Genomic DNA, 21,305 nt, shown 5'->3' on the forward strand with positions numbered 1-21,305 from the left:
GTTGCTCAGGATGGTCTCAAACTCCTGGGCTCAAGCAATTCTCCTGCCTTGTTCTCCCAAAGTGCTGGGATTACAGGCGTGAGCCACCACACCTGGCCCATATGAATCTTGAACACTACCTCACACTAAATACAAACACCAGGTCCAGATGGACTGCAGATCTGTACATCAAAGTTGAACAATCAAACCTTTAGATGAAACATAGAAAATCTGGTGACCTTTGAATGGGTAACGATGATAAACGGAACACAAAAAGAGCTTATCATAGAGGGAAAAAATTGATAAACTGTACTACATTAAAATTAGTAACGTGTTTGTGAAAACATCAACAGTGAAAAGGCAAGCCACTGAGTGTGAGAAGATATTTGCAATACATATATCTGACCAATGATTCATATTCAGAATACGAAAGAAAAACTCATAAAAATGAATCAGGCATTCTACTCAAGAGAAAAAAATAGCAAAAGACTTAAACAGGCACTTCACAAAAGAGAATATCCAAATAGTCAATAACCTTATGAAAATCTAAAACATCCTTAATCAATTTGTGAAAATGCAAATTATAATCACAGTGGTATACCACTATTCACCCATCAGAATGTCTAAAATAAAAGATGAAAAATAGTAAGTGTTGGTGAGGGCACAGAACTGAAACTCTCATATGCTGCTGTAAGAGTACAAAATGATACAATCACACAGGAAAGCTAAATGCATATAAGCATACCCTCCGTCCCAACAATTCCACTCCTTGATTATACACTCAACAGAAATGAATACGTATGTTCACAACAATACTACCTGTAAAAGCCAAATACGAGAAGCTACCCAAATGCCCATCAACAATAGAATGGATAAAATGCGGTATATTCATGCAATAGATGAACACTTTACAACTACATGCAACAATATGGATCTCAAAAACGATGCTGAAAACCAAACATAAAAGAACACATAGTCTATTATTTCATTACATTGCACTATAACAGGCAAAATCAACCACTGGAAGCCAGGATGGTAGTTATCCTGGGGGAGGAAATGGATCATGACTATGAGGAGGGTCATGACTAAAAGGAACTTCTGGGGTACTAGGGTTGTGATCTGCGTGCTGGTTACAGTTGTTTGACTTCTGAAAATTCCATCTACACTTAATACTTGTATACTTTTCAGCATGTGTATTAAGATTTTTTTTAAAGGACATAAGACAAAGTTGTCCTTCTTCTGCTGAAGATGTCTGAATTACAGCAGCCATCCTACATTCTGAGGGGACAGCCTGAGGACCAAGTCACACACTGAGGCTGGAAAAATCTAAGTCTCTGATGACACTGTTGAGCCACTGAATATACAACCCTAGCGCCACCTTCTTCTGGAACTCTTGAATAAGGTAAGTTTTCTTTACCATTTAAAGAGACTCACCCTGGGTCTCTCTCCCCAAATATCTTTAAAAGCTGCCTATGCTAGCTGTCTCCATTTCCTTGCATTTCTCAACCCCATCTAATTGGCATCTGTTCCAAGCTTCCCACTGACAGCTTTCCCTATGGTTAGTGAATGATGTCCATGTTGCCAAATCTTTTTTTTTTTAATTTTATTTTTTTTTTAATTATACTTTAGGTTTTAGGGTACATGTGCACAATGTGCAGGTTTGTTACATATGTATCCATGTGCCATGTTGATTTCCTGCACTCATTAACTCGTCATTTAGCATTAGGTATATCTCCTAATGCTGTCCCTCCCCCCTCCCCCAACCCCACAACAGTCCCCGGAGCATGATGTTCCCCTTCCTGTGTCCATGAGTTCTCATTGTTCAATTCCCACCTATGAGTGAGAACATGTGGTGTTTGGTTTTTTGTCCTTGCGATAGTTTACTGAGAATGATGTTTTCCAGTTTCATCCATGTCCCTACAAAGGACATGGACTCATCCTTTTTTATGGCTGCATAGTATTCCATGGCGTATATGTGCCACATTTTCTTAATCCAGTCTATTGTTGTGGGACATTTGGGTTGGTTCCAAGTCTTTGCTATTCTGAATAGTGCCGCAATAAACATACGTGTGCATGTGTCTTTATAGCAGCATGATTTATAGTCCTTTGGGTATATACCCAGTAATGGGATGGCTGGGTCAAATGGTATTTCTAGTTCTAGATCCCCATGTTGCCAAATCTTAAGTTCCACTGTAACTGGCTTCTCAGTAGCCAACAGACACTGCTGACCGTTCTTTTACTTACTTCTATGACACCACACTTAGTCTTCGTTCCACCTCTCTTGTCACCTTTTAATACTCTCCTGGGCAGGCTCATCCTTCTCCAATTGGCCATATGTGTTCAAGGCTCAATCCTGATTCCTCTCCTAGTCTCAGCCTAGGTTCTCTCTAGGCCAGTGGGTCTCAACCTTGACTGCACATTAGTACCATCTGGGGAGCTCCTAGAAGCCCAATGCCCAGGCTTTACTCTAGATTAATTGAATCAGAATCTCTGGGGTGGGTGGTATTTGTCAAAGTTCAGTGATTCCAAAGTGCAGTCCAGGTTAAGAAAAACTTCTGTAAGCAATCTCACACACATCTACAACTTCTAATCATGGAGGCTAACTATTCCAAACATGTTTCCCATCCAAACTCTCCCTTGAGTTCCAGACCCATATGACTCACTACCTATACAACATTGCAATTTGGATGCTTCAAAGGCACTTCTTTTTTTTTTTCCTTCTTTTTTTTTTTTTTTTGAAACAGAGTTTTGCTCTTGTCACCCAGGCTGGAGTGCAATGGCGTGATTTTGGCTCACTGCAACCTCCGCCTCTCAGGTTCAAGCAACTCTCCTGCCTCAGCCTCCCAACTAACTGAGATTAGAGGCACCCCCCACCACGCCCAGCTAATTTTTGTAGTTGTAGTAGAGACGGGGTTTCACCATGTTGGCCAGGCTGGTCTCGAACTCCTGACTTCTGGTGATCCTCCCACCTCGGCCTCCCAAGGTGCTGGGATTACAGGCGCGAGTCACCACGCCTGGCCTTCAAAGGCACTTCGATTCAGTGTCCGAGAGTGAAGTCCAGTTCTACCTCCTACAAATTTATTCCTCTTCTAGCAATCCCAATGTGAGTGAGTAGGCCCATAATCCATGAAGCTGCTTAAGGCAGAAATGTCAGAACAGTTCCAACCACCTTCACTCTCACATTCCAACACCAACCACGAGCAACTTCTGTCAACTTCACCTCTAAACTCCTGAATCCTTCCACTTTTCCATTTCCACTGCCAATATTCTGCTGGAAGCCATCATCTCTGGCCTGGGCTACCGCAACAGCCTCCTAACCTACATCCACACTACATCCCTTTCAGATCCATTTTCACTATGCTCAAAATTTTTTTTAAGTACTAATCATGCTCTCTCTCCTTAGTTTAAAATCCTTTACTTTCTTACTGCTCTTAAAGTTAACACAGCCTACAAGGCCCTCCTTGGCTTAGCCTATGACCATACTACCCTCTCCTCTGTATTCAGGCCATCTAGCAACTATCAGTTCCACAAATGCAACAAATTCCTTCCCACTACAGGCCCTCACAATGCCAGCCCACTGTCTGAAACACAGAGGCTGTTTTTGCTCATTTCTGACATTATCCATCAACAGAACCCCAATATTTGTTGAATCAATGCTGAACGTTACTTATTATAATATATAGCACTATAAACAGCATTGTTATAACAGCATACATTATAAATATCACAATATTTGTTAGTATATGAATGCAATTAATATTAATACTAATAAAATTTCACATTTACTGGCATATTACCACATCCTACAACTCAGGCAAAGTGGGCATAGTCAATTACATGATGCTATTGCTTATCCAGACCACTGCAGCCCAGGGTCTAAATAATCAGGTTTGACTTCTGGTAGTAGCAATTCCCTGTGCAAGAGATGTATGAAAATGGGACAAGACTCAAGATGCAAACGGTTATTTACTCTTGAAGACTGTGTGACACGGTGAGAGTATTAAACAGAGTAAGAAACAGAGTTCTAGTCCAAGTGCTCCAACTTATTGCTCTTACATGGGGAAGTGTTTTTATCTCGCCAGCCCCTCCCCATTACTGAATATAAAATATGCTACATTCTGCCCTGAAAGATGATGTTTGCAAAGAACACTTATTCCCTCTCCCCTAGTTTCCATGTGGATTTGCTAATTATTCCTGAACTCTTTCCTCTCCCCACCCTTGGCTGACATCCCCAGATGATGAATAATAATTTATCTAATGGTGAGGGAGGGACACTAATCATACGTGGCTTCGCCTCTTCTTTTTTCTCACTCTTTGGAATCCTTTCATTTTTTTAGACATGGTCTCCCTCTGTCACCCAGGCTGGAGTGCAGTGGCGCAATCTCAGCTCACTGAAACCTCTGCCTCCTGGGTTCAAGCGATTCTCTTGCCTCAGCCTCCTGAGTAGCTGTGATTACAGGCATGCACCACCATGCCCACCTAATTTTTGTATTTTTAGTACAGACAGGGTTTCACCGTGTTGGCCAGGATGGTCTCAAACTCCTGACCTCAAGTGATCCATCCTCCTCAGCCTCTCAAAGTGCTGGGATTACAGGCGTGAGCCACTGCACCCGGCCTTACTCTTTGGAATCTAAAACACCAGATTCCCTTTTCTTCCAGGCTTAAAGTTCCCAAGAGCCCAGTTCTGTCTGACTGTGGGTGAATTATTAGGTTGGTGCAAAAGTAATTAGGGGTTTTGCCATTACTTCTAAAAACCACATGTACTTTTGCACCAACCTAATAGTAACCAGCCCCTTGACTATCAGACTTAAGGCCTGTTCTCCAATTGCATCAGTAATAAAGGCAATATTTGATCACCATTTGCCTGTCTTTTCCATCCATCTTTTAACTGATTCTGGGCTTGGAAGGGAAAGGAGATGCTATTTATTGACTCTCTCAAACTATACCATAAAAAGGATGCAAGAATTTTGCAAGCCATATAAGGGATATTGCTTTTTTTCTCAATTATAATTATTTTCAGAATGTGACATGATCAATAAAGAAATAACAACTATTCCCCAAGTTTCCAGATCTTCCAACTAAGGAACAAAAGGAAGATTCAGGTATAATGATCAGTCACTGACAAATATGCAGTGAGTAATAACCATGGACTGAATAAACATAGGTTTTAAATAAAAAGTTAGTGTCTGTAATTAAAATGATATATGTTCTTTCATTCAACTGAGTAAAATAAATTTATCAGAAATGTGTCCTACAGATATATTTCAACCTGAGTGTAAAACATAAGTAAAAAGATAATCATCGCATAGGTATATATAATCTTTAAAATGGAAATAATCTACATACTAATAAATCTATAATTTAACATTGTAAATAATCTATATACTAATATAAACTAAGTATATACATACTATATACTAATATAATACAAACTAATGGATTACATGGGCAATCCATTCAGTAAAACATTGTGCAGCCATGAAGAACAAGGTAGGTCTCTACATACAGATCCAAAACAAGCTCCAAGACTTAAATATAAAAAAAAAGCAAGATGTACAACAGTGTATGTAGTATGTTCCTACCCATTTAAAGAAAAAGACATATACATTACATTAAACCAAATAAAACTGCCTATCTTCTGACTTACAAAAATGGCAATTTCATTTGGTTCAACGTAAGTGCTTGTATAGGCATAAAATATTACGGGAATACACAAGGATCTGAAGAGATGAATCAGAGGATGGATCAGAGCTGGGCGAGTGTACCTTTTCCTACTCTGTTGCTTACCATGTGCATTTGTTACTGTTTTTTTAAAAAGGGGGTATACCCCAAAGAAGACTGAAAAAAGTAAGTGTTTTCTTCAAAAGCAAATTCAGTGGCTTCTAAGTAAAAATAAAGAGACCACACCAGAGGGCAGAGTGAGGAATAATTCACCAAACCAACACACACACACAGGAATTTGTGAAATTCTCACAGAAACATACAGTGCTTTATATCTCTAGTCTTAGACAAATTTAGGGGTGAAAAAAAGCAACAGGAGAGGAGTTAATTAAAGTCTGTCTGCTACCAATCATGGCTGGGATCTGATGGAAGGCAGTTATCAATGTGATAGGTAAATACTTAAATGAATACCAACAGTTCAAGTAAACACCAAGTTTAAAAATACATGAGTTTCCAAACTAATTCAAAAACGATTCAAGCTAAGCGTTCCCTTTCTTCAATTAACATTTGCCCTTACACAGTTCATCACATCCCACCAAAGAATCTGAATTTTCCACAAGTCCCACAAGAAGGAACTGAACAGTAAGTGGGCAAAGCCTAATCATGTACATTACATAAGCTGTTGGAACTGCAGAAGGTACAGATATGACTGATTCCTTTCTCTAGATTCTTGACTAAATTGAAAAGTTCTGATTACTATAATTACAACGATCACTCTCAAATGCCCTATAGTTACCAACTCATATTTGAAAAGTACACTTTGAGAAGGACCAGAATAAAACGGACATCTCATCTTCTAAGCCAGGTGTCCTGGGATAAACACAATCCTCAATGTGAAGATTTGAAGGAGAGAGGCTGCGGCAGGAGTGGGGGCGCAGGAGGCAGCGAAATTTCCCAACCCCTGCCTCACTCCAACCCCATCTCCTGCGTTTTCCAAGCGCAACATTTGCAGCCCTGGGGGGGTTTTGAAGGGCTCTTGGCCTAACTTACATTCACCCAAAACTGGTTGGATTTACAAACTGCGTGACTATTTTGGCATTAAAATCATCACTGCCACTGCCACCATGTTTGAACGAAGCATCTGTTTCCCCATATATACCTCACCTCAGGCTTCCCCATGCACACTTCATGCTTTTGCACTGGCCTTACAATACTTATATTTCTCTTTTCAAGATCATTGTTCACTATTTTATCCTTGATGTTCAGTGGTCACTGTTTTTGTTCTTTTTCTGTTCCTTTTATCATGTGCATTTTAATTACATGTTGTATTACTTTTTATCAAATATTTCAAGTATACATAAAAGTACAGAGAACAACATTAACAAAATGAACACCCGTGTACCAATGGCATACCACCTTAGCAAGAAATTAACATTCTGCCATATACTTCAGCTCTTTTTGTAGTAGTTTGTTACAGTTGACATCCACTGTGTACCATCCCTCCCAACTCCAATCCCTTTTCCCTCCTTCTCTCCCCAGCCACTCCCCGGGTGTTTAACATGCCCATGGATTTTTAAACATTGTTAATACACAGTCTGTATACATGCATATTGTTTTGCATGTTTTTAAACATTAATAAATGGCATCACAGTGTACAAATCATTCTGCAACTTGCTTTTTCACTTAACATTGCGTTCATTTTAACTGCCATATAGAATTCCATTGTATGAATATGCCATATTTATCCATCCCCCTATTGATGGCCATTTAGGTCGTTTCCATTTCTTTACTCTTACAAACAATGCTATCATGAAGGCGTGTACATATCTTCTTGGGTACACATTTGAGAGTTCAGAGGATATGAGCCTAGAAGTGGGTTGCAGAGTATGCACATCTTCACCTTGTCAAATTGCTCTCCAAAGTGATTGTACCAATTTACACTTTCTCCAGCTGAATATGACAGTCTCCTTTGTTCCACATCCTCTCAAACACCTGGTGTTATGAGATTTTTAAGCTTTTGTCCACCTGATGGGTATAAATGAGAAACTCGTAGTTTTTAATCTACATGTCCTGGAAGGATAATCATTTCCTCATAAGCGTTTATTGACTATTTAGACCATTTATTTTTTAATTTTTTGACTTTCACGTTTCCTTTTATTCTATCACCACCTTCCCATAGTGATTAATAGTAGAGACTCTACATCCAGGCTGCCTGGGTTCAAATTCTGGCTCCATCACATCCACCTAGTGTCCTGAGACACTTTCCTTGGCCTCCCTATACCTCAGTTTCATCATCTGTAAAGAGGCAGTAGCACCTACCTCACACAGTTGTGAGGGTTTTACGAGTTAATACACATTAAGTGCTCAGAACAGTGATAACCGTGTTGTAAGATACAGTATTATTATTTACCCTTTTAGATATCAATCTTGCCAAAGTTCTTTTTTAAATTGAATCTCTTTTTCATTTAAAGTTTCAATTTATATTTTCTAATCTTTTAGGATAAATTATTTCAGAAGTTTTAGCATTCAAGACTTTAACCCTTTTATTCCTTTCTAGTATTAAATTGTCCCATTTCTGTTCTCTTTGGCCATCTCAATTCTTGCTTCAATGACAGCAGATAAGAAGTCTGGCCTTCCAGAACAGCTGAGGAATGCATCCTCGGCAAACTGGGGGAGGGTGGATGTTTTACCCCCAGCTGTCCCTGCAGCTGCTCAGCCAGATTTCCACAGCAGATCCAGCATCCCTCTGCTTGGGAGCTTCAAAACATCTCAATCTCAGTAACTCAGATAAAAGTCTTCCTCAGGCATGGGTCCTCCTGTGTCAATGGCACATCTGAATTACTGGCAACGTGTTCTTTCCTTAAGTCACACCACCTAGTCAACTGATCAGGAGTTATATATACTATGGACTCTGAAAACATTATCCCTACATTATTGAGCAAATCATATAGACAATGTGTGAGGAGGTAGGAAACACCAGCAAAACCAGTGTGGTAAAACACTTCGTGCATAAAATAGGCATCCAATATATATTGGTGATTGCCTAGTAAGAAACAAAGGAACAATGCTGCTGACCTGGCTTTAGTGAAATGTAGATGGTATTAAACCACAAGCTAGACCATCACCAAGGAGGTACAAGGATAGATCTACAAGCTGCTCTTAGCCTTTACCTCACCAAGCTACCTAGCTTCTGTACTTCTACTCTGATTCACCTCCTGTTGCAGCAAGGTATTAGAAGAATCTTCCTTGTGTGTCTAGCATTCAACACTCATGAAAGAGAGCAGAAACACCCTGGTTTGCCTCTCAGCTCTCAGAGGTGGAAAGTGGATAACCTTCTGCCAAGCAATATTTCAGACAGGCACCTCAATTTTCACAAGAGGCTAGCCAAGTTGCCAACCTATTCATCTGATCTTGAAAGCATACAAATTCACCTTCAAACAGCACAAAATAAATGCAATTCTGGACCTAGCCAGAAGCAATAACCTAAAGACATTTGCAGCTCATTTCTTGTCAGAACCCGTTGAGGACAGTGGTATTGATGGAAGACTGTGTCAAGCCCATCCATTCCTCTAGTCTAGATAGCCTCGGTTTATCCACGGCTTAAGCCATCTAAAAGCTGCATAACGTTAATACAGCGGTATTCTCCAAGGTGGTTGGATTACTGGTGATTTTTATTTTCTTCTTTTTAAACTCTTGTATTTTCCAAATTTTCTACCATGAGAATGTGTTCTGTTTACAATAAAAGAAAAACATAATAAATGTTATTTTTAAAGCTACATGCTTAGAGTATACTACCTTCCCCACTCCCACCCTCCCATACAAGTGCTTTCACTGAAAAACAACTGATAGCAGACTCTGAGCTTTCATGAGAAAACTTCACAAAAAACGTATTTGTGAAACCCAAAACTTGCTTTCAGGGAGTTTTTTGCTATGCATAAGATACTGCTGAGATTATTCTCTACTCCATCACTCAATTAATATTACAGCCCAACTTCTTTCAAAACTAAACACTAGGAAAACTGCTTCACCTGACCAATTGGTGTCCTGTTTCTTTATGGACAATGAGAATTAAGCAATTTGTCAAGTTTTCCCATTTCATTTTGGGCGGCTGAAGGCCAGAGGCAAATATGAATTATAACTAATACCTATGCAGGACCTTATGCCTGTGTAGCTTGGTTCTGAGAATCCCAGATTCCAACTTCATTTTCTGGTTTGTTTTCTTTTGAATATTCTTCTACTGTGTGGATGTATTCTTGAATCCACCCTACACCCTTCTTACAGTAAGGCAGGACAAAATTAAATATAATAGTCTACCTGCTCAATATTAATGCTTATAATTTATGTTCTAAAGATTTTATACTGGGGAACAATAAAATCATGGTGCAGTATCTTTCTCAATCTTTCTTAGCTAACAAATAAAAACTCAGCTCAAATTCAATATAAGGAACTGGAATTAATTATGACTCCACTCTCATAATATTAAATTTATTTGCTTTCTTTCACTTATGAAGGATATTTACTTAATTTTTTATACCAGGATAAACAGAGAAACGATGAAAATGCTTCTTTTATACTATATGATTAACAGAGCATAAAGAGGTAATATAGATGTCATAAACACAGACTTTGACATCATCAGATAAAATCTGTGTTCAAATCTTGGTATCGCTATTTACTAGTGGTACACTTTGGTCATGTAAAGTGTGGACTATAACATTACCTACCTATTATGGGTGCTGTGAGAATTAAATAACATATGCAAAGCACTTAAAATAATGCTTAACATACGTCTGCACTCAATCAGAATAGCCGCTGCTGTCACTGTTGTTATTATATATAAAGCCTAAGAATACTCTTTTAACCACTTCAGTATTTCTGCCAAAGAACTAGTCAAGGATTTTCTTGTATACCTGCAAAACAGAAAAGTTTCCCAAAAATGGGTATTTAGCATAGTAATTCAGTGGTTGAGATACTTTAACCAACTTACCTAAACTGTCCAGTACGAAGAAAACAAAGAGCTCGGTTACCATAAAGAAGGTAGTTTTCAGGTCTTAAAAAGACACAATCTTTAGTCAGTAAAGCACATTACACATGAAATAAATAAAAATCACGCAGAAAACATAAGATATGAGAAAACTTTTTTTAAACTTTACATATGTGTGGCAGAGCAAAAAGAATATAGGACCTGGAGTCTTAACTGGTGAAGTCCCCGTTCCTTCACTTCTTACAAAAGTAACTGTGTTTGAACCAACCTAAACTTCCCTATATTCAAAATGAAGATAATTCTACTTGCTCTAACTCATAGGGCTGTTGGGGGATCAAATGAGACATATTAAAGAGCTAGCAAACTACAGAGTAACTCTAGAGGATAGGATTACTTATATTATAAGTCAGGACTATGTCGTTTTGACAAAGAACTGAGAAAGGAAGCCTACAGTAATTGCAAATTAAAATAGCTTCATTTGAACTTTTGTTTTTTAGTTTTATCTGACTGTGTGGTGAAACGTATCTCCCTTTCCTCCACTTTTTCCTCAAAAGAATAGGGCAGCAGCCTTTCAGAAGTGGTACACTAACCGGATTCCCTCATTCCCTGTGGAGATGCACAAGGGAGGAAAAAGAGCAGTGGCTACAGAGCACCCTTCAAAGGCTGCTACAATATTAAGTGGCCCGACTAAGACAACAGGGGCACAGTTATGAGGCACATCTGGAAGAAAGCTACAAAATTCTAGCAGCTGAGCAAAGAGAAGACAAGGTAGAGAGCGTGTATGCATTCTCTCAATTATCCTGTAAAAGTTCCCTCTTAGAAAGCAAAAAACCCTGAATGGGTGGCATCTTAACCACTAAGAACTAATCCTTTAATCCTTTTTGACCAGTTAATAACTTGGGAGGACTTGGTTGATTGCAAAATGAGAACAAGACAAAAGAGGTAACTCTGTGCTGGAAAGTTTTAAAGAAAATGGAAGAGAAAATTCACAATTTTGCCTGACTTGCTCGACTTATGCTACTATGTTAGCTTCATATACCCAGGCCATCTCCAATGCTTCTAATGCCCAAGGATGAGAAAATCTATTCTGCATAACAAGTTGGAAGATACTCTCCAGTTCTCTGTCTTGTTTTTATTTCTTCTGACTACCATTCTAACTTGATCTGCCACAGAAAAAGGATCTCTTTTGTTCTATTTGCTCTTACCTATATTCAATGGCTCTGGTGTAATAGATAATAGCTATATCAAATCTTTCTTTGGAAAACTCTTCATTTCCTTTCATTTTCATTAGTTCTCCTTGCTGAGAAACCAAGGTGAAAGAAGACCCATCAATTAGCTCCAAAAATAATCAAGAACCCAATACCTAGGAAAAATGGATCTGGATTTCTATCTTTGATATCAGAAATAACATAGGGGATTATTTATGTAGAAAATGAGATTACAATACCCAATATTTTGTTACATATATATATATATATATATATATATATATATATACACACACACACTATATACACACACACACACACACACGTATTTTTAGAGACAGGGTCTCACTCTGTCACCCAGGTTGGAGGGCAGTGGTGCAATCACAGCTCACTGTAGCCTCCATCTCCCAGGCCCAAGGGATCCTCCCATCTCAGTCTCCCAAGTAGCTAGGACTACAAGTGCACCCCACCATGCCAAGCTAATTTTTAAAAGTTTTTTGTAGAGACCAAGTGTTGCTATGTTGCCCCAGCTGGTCTTGAACTTCTGACCTCAAGCAATCCTCCAACCTCAACCTCTCAAAGTGCTGGGACTACAGGCGTAAGCCATCATGCGCAGCCTCGGTATATATATTTAAATAAACCTGTCTTGAATGACTCAACACTAACTTTGTTAGAGAATATTAAAAAGTAAACAAAACCATCACATTATGAATAATTACTAAAATTTTTGTGAGGTATTTGGCAGACCCACTTTTAAATATACCTTATCAATAAGGCAAATAAGGTAATAAGGCTAAAAAATAGATGCAAAGTAGAATTTTAACTTTAGGTTAGCAAATGTGATATTATTCAAGAAGCCTTAGTGCCGAAAAACATATATAAATCAGTAACATAGAGGCAATGCTGATTAGATTAACTGCAAAGCATGAGTTGGTAGGTTAACGAGAATATATATGAAAGGTGCTAGAGAAAAAACTAAAACTTTTCACTTCGAACACTCAATTTTTTAAAAATAAACTACATCACATCATATCAACAGCATTAGGAAATTCAATAGAACATTAAATATTTTCCCGAATTCCTTTTTTAAAATTGAGTTAAAGTCCTATTTCCTAAGAGTGAACAGTGTAGCATGTGAATTACATCTCAGCTGTTACCAAAGAAAATCATATTTCTTGAACTCATTAAAGACTAAAGTTTTTAAAAACCAAATTTTCACTTTCAATTAATGGTTTTTAAATCATTAGAAAACTCTGATCAAGATATTAGTTCTTTCCCTCAAATATGTCATCCAATTTTATGAATTGTATATTGTCAGCAGTTTTATTAACTTCCTCTGAGTGTTAAAAGTTCTAATGGGCAAATCTTAAAATATATTTATAATATTCATTCTTACCTCTATACAATCCATACAACTTTGAGTTTCAAGTTCTTCAAGCAAATTGCAGTCTTCCATTACAATTTTAGTTATGTGGTACTTGTCTAAATTTTATTTTTAGGAGAGAGCAAGAGAGAACATTTGTTAAAAAAAAAAACAAACTGGTATTGATAATATTCTAATTCTTAAGTTAGGTGAGTCCACAAAGGTCCTATATTACTATTCTTTCTAAATAGCACATGTTTCTTGTAACCTTTTATGTCTATTAAATAACTTAGTAAAAAAATAAACTGATAAAATGTTGCAGAAAACATCAGTTATTGCTTGCTATGAATCTAATCTCACTTTTTATTTCTAGCAATAAAAAACCTTTATTATTATATTAGTTGTAATTGTATTTACAATAAATGCTCTGTCATAACATATTCCAAATAGGCCACATAATTACTTAAGTCAATTCAATAAACATTGTCAAGCATGTATGGTGTACCATGCACAATATTCAATAAAAATGCATGAAAACAAAAACCTGGAAAACTACTTTCTACAATCTATTTAATATAAAGATTGAGTATCTCTTATTCAAAATGCTTGGGATCAGAAGTGTTTTGGATTTTGGATAATTTTGGATTTTGGAATATCTGCATTATACTGGGTGAGTATCCCAAATCCAAAAATTCAAAATGCTCCAATGAGCATTTCCTTTTTTTTTTTTTTTTTGAGATAGAGTTTCACTCTTGTTGCCCAGGCTGGAGTGCAATGGCATGATCTTGGCTCACCACAACCTCCGCCTCCCGGGTTCAAGCGATTCTCCTGCCTCAGCCTCCCCAGTAGCTGGGATTACAGGCATGTGCCACCACACCTGGCTAATTTTTTTTATATTTTTAGTAGAGACGGGGTTTCACCATGTTAGCCAGGATGGTCTTGATCTCCTGACCTCGTGATCCACCCACCTTGGCCTCCCAAAGTGCTGGGATTACAGGTGTGAGCCACCGCGCCCAGCGAGCATTTCCTTTGAGTGTCATAGCAAAGCTCAAAAAGTTTCAAATATTGGAGCATTTCAGATTTTGGATTTTTGATGCTCAACGTATTTTAAATAAATACTTTCAAATGTTTTTATTCAGTATTTTGACTCTCATGAGCATAATGTTACATTGAGAAGTTATTTGAAACACTATTATTATAAAAATTTAATAAACTAATTAAGATGCAGTAAGTAACTAAAGTTTATCAGGCTCATTTTCTTTTTTTTTTTTTTTTTTTGAGACGGAGTCTCGCTCTTTCACCCAGGCTGGAGTACAGTGGTGCGATCTCTGCTCACTGCAAGCTCCGCCTCCCGGGTTCACGCCATTCTCCTGCCTCAGCCTCTCCGAGTAGCTGGGACTACAGGCGTCCGCCACCACGCCCGGCTAATTTTTTGTATTTTTAGTAGAGACGGGGTTTCACCTTGGTCTCGATCTCCTGACCTCGTGATCCGCCCGCCTCGGCCTCCCAAAGTGCTGGGATTACAAGCGTGAGCCACCGCGCCCGGCCTATCAGGCTCATTTTCTACATTGTAAGCTATTATACAAAAAGGATATTTTAAAGTGGCAAAAAAAAATTTATTGCAACAAAACTATAGTTAAGCCTCTAGCCAAACATATTCATTTCTAAAGTGAAAAGAGCACCTAAAATTTAAGATTCAATAAAGGACCTAGGAAAGTCACCAAATAAAGAAATTCTAAGGGACAGAGTAAGATTACATGGAATAAAACCTGGGCTTTGAGATCAGAGAGATCTGACTTATCTAGTCTTACCTATTACTTACTAGACTGCAGAAACAACACTTAACCTCTCAAAGTCAGTGTGCTCACTGCTGAAATAAAGATAGTAACAGCCACCTTGCAGAGCTATTATAAAGAAAATAGAATGTAAAAAATCAGCTATAAGCCTAAAGAGGTGTACCCAATACAAGATACTGCTTCTCTACTTCCACCATAAAATCTAGCTTATAATTAAGGGCCTCAAAAACAATGAAGAGAACAACCTCTATCAGTGTAACACACCCCAGTGTCTAATAAACCTAGGAGAAAGATGTGTCTTCATTTAATTCCTTTCTAGCACTTAAGTCAATAGTGCAAAATTTGCCTTTATCTCAGCACAGATGGTAAATTATTGGTCATCATCTACTGAAAAGCCAAACCTTTCCTGTTTCAAGATTCCTATAACTATACTATAAAAACACTGCTAATATTCAAATGCTTTAAAGAAAAATATTTCACAAAGTAAAAGAAATATGTAAGCCAGTTACCTCATACATAAAAGAATAACAGATTCATGAAGAAAATAAAAATCCTAAGCTTAGCTTCAGTGACTTTTTCTTACAAAGGAGACTATCCAGTTGTGGTCTCTTTGAGTATTACATATAACAACTTACAATATCCATTCAGTGAAAATTTTTAAAGTACAATGCCATAAAAATAATTAAGACAGAAAATATAGAATAAAACTACCAGTTTGAAATTCTCTTTTTCGGCCAGGTACGGTGGCCCACGCCTGTAATCCCAGCACTTTGGGAGGCCGAGGCAGACAGATCATGAGGTCAGGAGATCAAGACCATCCTGGTGAACACAGTGAAACCCCGTCTCTACTAAAAATACAATAAATTAGCCAGGCGTGGTGGCAGGCGCCTGTAGTCCCAACTACTCAGGAGGCTGAGGCAGGAGAATGGCGTGAACCTGGGAGGCAGAGCTTGCAGTGAGCAGAGACTACACCACTGCACTCCAGCCTGGGCAACAGAGCAAGACTCTGCCTCAAAATAAATAAATAAATAAATAAAAATTAAAAAAATAAAAAATAATAAAAAAAAGAAATTCTTTTGCAGTCATACATAACAAAATAAAAACATTTTTTAAAATTCTAAGATAAATCAGAAATCACATAACTACAGATCTCATTTTCCCAAATACCTTTAAAAACTGAGTCAAGTAAAAATTTAAAGCATTTATACTTACATTCAGTAAAGAAAATACTTAACATAGGCCAACAATTGTCAATTGATCCTAATTTAGTTAGAATTGTTACATCGCCTGCATATTTTATCCAATTCAGAGCTTCTTCCATTGCCAAGATTTTCTGTTTCAAAAGAGAAATGAAGAATGGGGCTTTGGTTATTAATTCTAAATTTGCATGTGGCATTATAAATTCATCTTATGCAAGTATTTCAGATCCTTAATACAAAACTGGTACAACCACTTATTTTTTGCTACTCTGGCATGTAACCTAGAGTAGACAGACTCTGACATATAAATTAACAGATACCATGGACTCATATATGTTACCTCTTCAGGTGACCTCAGGCCACCCTCAGAGTTCAAGATGCTTCTGCAATTACTACAGACCTGGAATTTGAGGTCTACAACCTGGCCAGACTGCCGGGGTAGCAGGCAAGTGCAATATAACAAGGTGAATGAGGGTTCTCAGATCTCATCTACACAAAGACTTCCATCCTTACCCCAAGGTTAAATTTATAGATTAAAGTTCTCCAAAGGAACTACATATTGTACATGGTCTGTGGCAAACAGAAGAATAAGGAGATAAGAACAAGAGGAAAATGTGGCTGGGCAAATGGGCACTTAGTGCAGTGATCTCCATGAAGGATCAAGAATTCACAGAAATGTTATTTGTACTTCTAATGTCTAAAGTAACTTCAAAAATTAAAGTTAACAATGGGCTTAAGGTAAACAGAGATGTTTATGGCATCAGTATCACTAAAAATTGGTTTAACATTGAATCTGGAGATTACCTAGTAATTACATATCAAAAAATATTCATACCAGAGGCCTAATAATTTCATTTGGGGAAACATAAGCCAGGTAAATAATCTAAAAGAGAAAAGGAATCCACTTGTAAAATAGGCTCAAAATTATACTATGTACATGGGTAAAAAAAAAAAAAAAAAAAAGAAAATGATCCAAATCCCCAAAATGAGGAGTCTCCTTAAGGAAAATACAGAAGTCAATACTACCAAATACCACATATAGAACATTAAGAGTATGGACTCAATACAAGGGGAAATGAGCAGTGAGATGACTGCCACTCATCCACAGTGGCTGTGCCAAGTTCAGTGTTTAACACTTACATTTTCTATTTTACAACCAATTCTCAATAAGCCTCCAATAAGGAATGAATCATTCTGAAAAATAAAAAAAGGACACATTTTTTTCCTTATTCAGTCAATTCTACTTGACTTTTCTAACGGAAAAATGGCCTACATTTTAGGAACACTACTATATGTACACAGTAGTACACTTCCGACAAGCATTTACATTGACCAAGTTATCCCTTAAGACCCAAGACAAGAATTCCAAAATAGTCTCCCCTAGGGTTCTAGTAGTAAAATAACTTAGTGTAATCTTTAGACATGTGAATTTTTTTTTTTTTTTTTTTTTTTGAGACAGGGTCTCACTCTGTCACCCAGGCTGGAGTGCAGTGGCGCAATCTCAGCTCACCACAACCTCCACGTCCCAGGCTCAAGTGATTCTCCTGCCTCAGCCTCCCAACTAGCTGGGATTACAGGCACGTGCCACTACCACCCGGCTAATTTTTGTATTTTTAGTAGAGGCGAGGTTTCTACAGGCTCACATCGGTAATCCCAGCACTTTGAGAGGCCAAGGCGGGTGGATCATCTGAGGTCAGGAGTTCGAGACCAGCCTGGCCAACATGGTGAAACCCCGTCTCTACTAAAAATACAAAAATTAACCGGGCATGGTGGCAGGCGCCTATAGTCCCAGCTACTTGGGAGGCTGAGGCAGGAGAATCGCTTGAATCTGGGAGGCAAAGATGGCAGTGAGCCAAGATCTCGTCACTGCACTCCGACATGGGCGACAGAGGGTGACTCCATCTCAAAAATAATAATAAAGTTCATTGCACTTAAATTTTTTTATAAAGGTACACTGGCTTGTATGTTACTGCAAATAACTACTGCAGAAAATAAACATCAGAATGCCCTTTCTAAATTTAATAGTACCAAGAACAACACTTGACTCCATAACCAACTGAAATTTAAAAAGCTATCCAATAGCTTTCAAAAAAAAATTAAAAACCACAAAAACTCTCAACTTATCTCAATAGTATAAGGAAGGACACCTCCTCAAATCTGCCCTGATAAAGTCTACCTACCCAAAGACAAAATATTTGTTGATGGTGATGTGATTTTATATCAACAGATAGAGCACATCACTTTCAGAACCTGTGGCAAAGGTTTCCATGAACCCATACCCCACTTTCTGTGACAAGTTCCAATTTCTATCCTTTAATGACAAGATGCAGTCCTGGTCCCCAGCGTAGAATCATGACAGCAGCCATCTCCCTGATCTCTCAAATACTGAGCACGCACTGACGGACAGCAGATTCATCTCAGGTTAACCAAAACTAAAACCAGTACCTGTTACTTGCTATAAATTAGTCATTTGAGCCTAACACCATATAAATGCTTATATTATTTAAACCAAGGGCTCGGGGGAACCTACATTCTACCACTTACAGCAACTTTCTTTGCCAAATCCACAATATCTTCCATCAACTCAAGATGTTGTAATTTCTTCAAATTTATCTCAGAAGCACGTGAATTGCTTAAAGACAAATTTATTTTTTAAAAGATTAGATTCTCATATATACAAATTCATTGAACTTTATGCTTAGCTATATATCTCAAACCATTAAAAAATAAGTTCTCTTTTTCTTCGCTCTAGGTAACAATAACTAAGCTATTTATTAAATGAACAAAATACTGTATCTTTTTCCTCTCTTCTGCACTATGACACTGATACTTACAAACAAACATGTTAATTCTTCCTGACTCGGCTTCCAGTCTACCATCTAGTACTATTCAGAATTTCACTGATTATGTTACAATTATTCATTCATATCCAAATCTCAAGTATTTGTTTTTTCCACCCTATTAGACAAAAGTTGAGCAGCATACAAGAATAAGACATAAGCCTTCCATTGAACTTGCATTTCTTGGTATTGAGTAACATGCTTATCACTGTCCATACAAAATGAGTAACATATAGTAACTTACTTGGCGTCCACACAGGGATGCAATCGTGATATTACAGAACTGTTTTGATGATGAAACAGAAGTGGCCAGAAGATGTTTATTTTAATGGCATCACAATAATCTTGCAGGACAGAAATTGGTTTACTACACCATACACTGCAGATGTCAAGTTCTTAATTTAAAAAAAAAAGTTTAAAATTAATGTTTGTGCCTCATTTTTTAATGAATCAACACTTAATAGTAAAAAGGCAAAAAATGGATATGGAGAGGGAAGAAATGAATGAATGAAGTATTTTAGCCTGCTAAATGTTAAGAATATTTAAGTGCTGGCTAAAACTCTATTTTAACAAAGAAAAGTTCTGATTTCTAGTGAAAAACTAGTAAGAATACATTTTTAAAAGGCATATAAATCTGTTGTATTGCTATGACAGGATGGATGGACCTCCCTTTATAGTCTTTCCATAAATTAACATTAAAAATACCAATGTACTCACCTAAATTCCTCTCACTTTGGATATAATCTTTATATTGCATACCCTAAAAAGAAGAAAATTATTTTGATTTGTGTCTAGTGAAATGTTCTTCATTTTTAATCTAAGGATTATCAGAACTAACCAAAGACCTTCCAGTGGACATTTATTTATATGCTTCAAACACATCTTCAGCCAATGAGTCTTAATTTGAGACCCTTTCTATAGTATTACCTGAGTTTGCTTCTATGGCTCTCCCCAAGAGCTTTTCTAATCCCCTGTCAGAAAACCACCTTTTGCCACCACTCGTTCTCTGTCATTCCACAATCTTATTTTTGAGCCAGTGCTTACTTTCCCTTCTCAAATCAACTTTTCAACAGCATGTGTACCTCCCTGTCAAAACACACGGACCACAAAAACTTCTTTACTCAGATAGCCCTAAACCAGAAAACCTTCAATACACAATGTCAAAAATGAAAAATTAGCAAACCGACTTACCACTCCATCACAGTAAAGCTGAGTCACACGAACATAATCATTGGTCATAAATTCAGCAGCAAAGACACAATCATCCACGTAAGGGCAATCTTCTAACAAGGCATAATCTGCCACAGTGAAATCTTCCTCAGCAAAATTGTCCATGATGCACAAGTCTAAGGAGACAACACAAACTCAAGTCAGTAATTAAATCATTTGAGATAACAGAATAAAGTTTTCCTGGCTTCTATGGTATATTAGAAAAATACTTGGAACCTATGCCCCAAGGAAATAACGCCTATCAGAACACTGAGCTCCGAAAGATTCTCGTCCCCATTCTGCTGACTTTTCCTCTGACTCTCTCCAGATAATTTAATCTATTTCTTCTTTTCTTTAGGTTCACATATTCACCATCTGTACTCTAAGTTAACCTGTTTACATGTCTCCTTTAAATGGAGGATCATTAAGGGCATCTTATTTATCTTTGTATGTGCCTAGCACATGGTAAGCTCTCAAATAAATGTTTGCTGAATGAAGAAAAGACATCTTCCGGTTGCTGCACTTGTACCCTACCTGCTTTTACTGCATTCTGTGAAATATGCCATTTCATCATACACAAACTATTATATTCTCAATCTCCTGGCCTGACCTAAATCCTGACTCCACTAAGAACTTTCCTATCAACTGCTCATATTTTCCTATCCATCTCTCAGTGTGTTTCTGTCTTGGGCAAAGGAGTAGGGCTAGAGTGGTACAGGGTAAGTCTGCCAATCTCCTCACTCCCCAAGGCGGCATCCAGACCTTCCATCCACCTATCGACTGCTGCTTCTAATGCTCTCACAACTACTGCAATATACAATCAGCACTGCTAAATCGCAAAAAGGAAAAAACCCTCAAATTATCAAAAGCCATGTTTTAAAAATACGTATTTCAATGAGGGGCAAGGGGGATTAGTGCTAAAGTTTCAGACTAGGTTTTTTTTTCCTGAAGAAACTTCAATAATAAGGATTTTTATAGTTATCAGAGAATAGCTACATAGGCCAAATATCACTGAAAAATGCACCATTTTATTACTTCTAGCTCTTGCCCATACAATGGCTTTCTT

The 21,305-nt window shown here is 37.6% G+C and overlaps 1 protein-coding gene and 1 long non-coding RNA gene across 17 annotated transcripts in view; one reads left to right on the forward strand and one right to left on the reverse strand.

Annotated features, from left to right (window-relative positions):
* Positions 1 to 1,356, forward strand: part of LOC134736654 (uncharacterized) — a 99,071-nt gene extending 97,715 nt beyond the window's left edge. The window contains exon 4 of the long non-coding RNA XR_010120791.1: positions 1,243 to 1,356. This is a non-coding gene — a long non-coding RNA (uncharacterized lncRNA). The remainder of the gene's footprint in view (positions 1 to 1,242) is intronic.
* Positions 1 to 21,305, reverse strand: part of TTC3 (tetratricopeptide repeat domain 3) — a 124,995-nt gene that overhangs the window by 90,573 nt on the left and 13,117 nt on the right. For 7 of the 16 annotated variants that reach the window (XM_055279656.2, XM_055279655.2, XM_063639257.1 and 4 more), the window contains exons 2-10: positions 20,222 to 20,376; positions 19,748 to 19,790; positions 19,275 to 19,425; positions 18,735 to 18,822; positions 17,331 to 17,384; positions 16,204 to 16,324; positions 13,229 to 13,314; positions 11,830 to 11,924; positions 10,628 to 10,690 (exon numbers count right to left, since the gene is read on the reverse strand). The exons of 5 other annotated variants lie outside the window; for them this stretch is intronic. In XM_055279656.2, coding sequence (XP_055135631.2) covers positions 10,628 to 10,690; positions 11,830 to 11,924; positions 13,229 to 13,314; positions 16,204 to 16,324; positions 17,331 to 17,384; positions 18,735 to 18,822; positions 19,275 to 19,425; positions 19,748 to 19,790; positions 20,222 to 20,365 — 845 coding nt within the window. In that variant the 5' untranslated portion in view covers positions 20,366 to 20,376. Of the gene's footprint in view, positions 1 to 7,540; positions 9,017 to 9,071; positions 9,089 to 9,123; positions 9,296 to 10,364; positions 10,453 to 10,627; positions 10,691 to 11,829; positions 11,925 to 13,228; positions 13,315 to 16,203; positions 16,325 to 17,330; positions 17,385 to 18,734; positions 18,823 to 19,274; positions 19,426 to 19,747; positions 19,791 to 20,221; positions 20,377 to 21,305 lie in introns of those variants that run through there. 4 more of the 16 variants (XM_063639264.1, XM_063639260.1, XM_063639261.1 and 1 more) reach the window with 4 other exon arrangements.

Source organism: Symphalangus syndactylus, chromosome 5 (genome assembly GCF_028878055.3).
Source record: "Symphalangus syndactylus isolate Jambi chromosome 5, NHGRI_mSymSyn1-v2.1_pri, whole genome shotgun sequence".
Classification (NCBI taxonomy): domain Eukaryota; kingdom Metazoa; phylum Chordata; class Mammalia; order Primates; family Hylobatidae; genus Symphalangus; species Symphalangus syndactylus.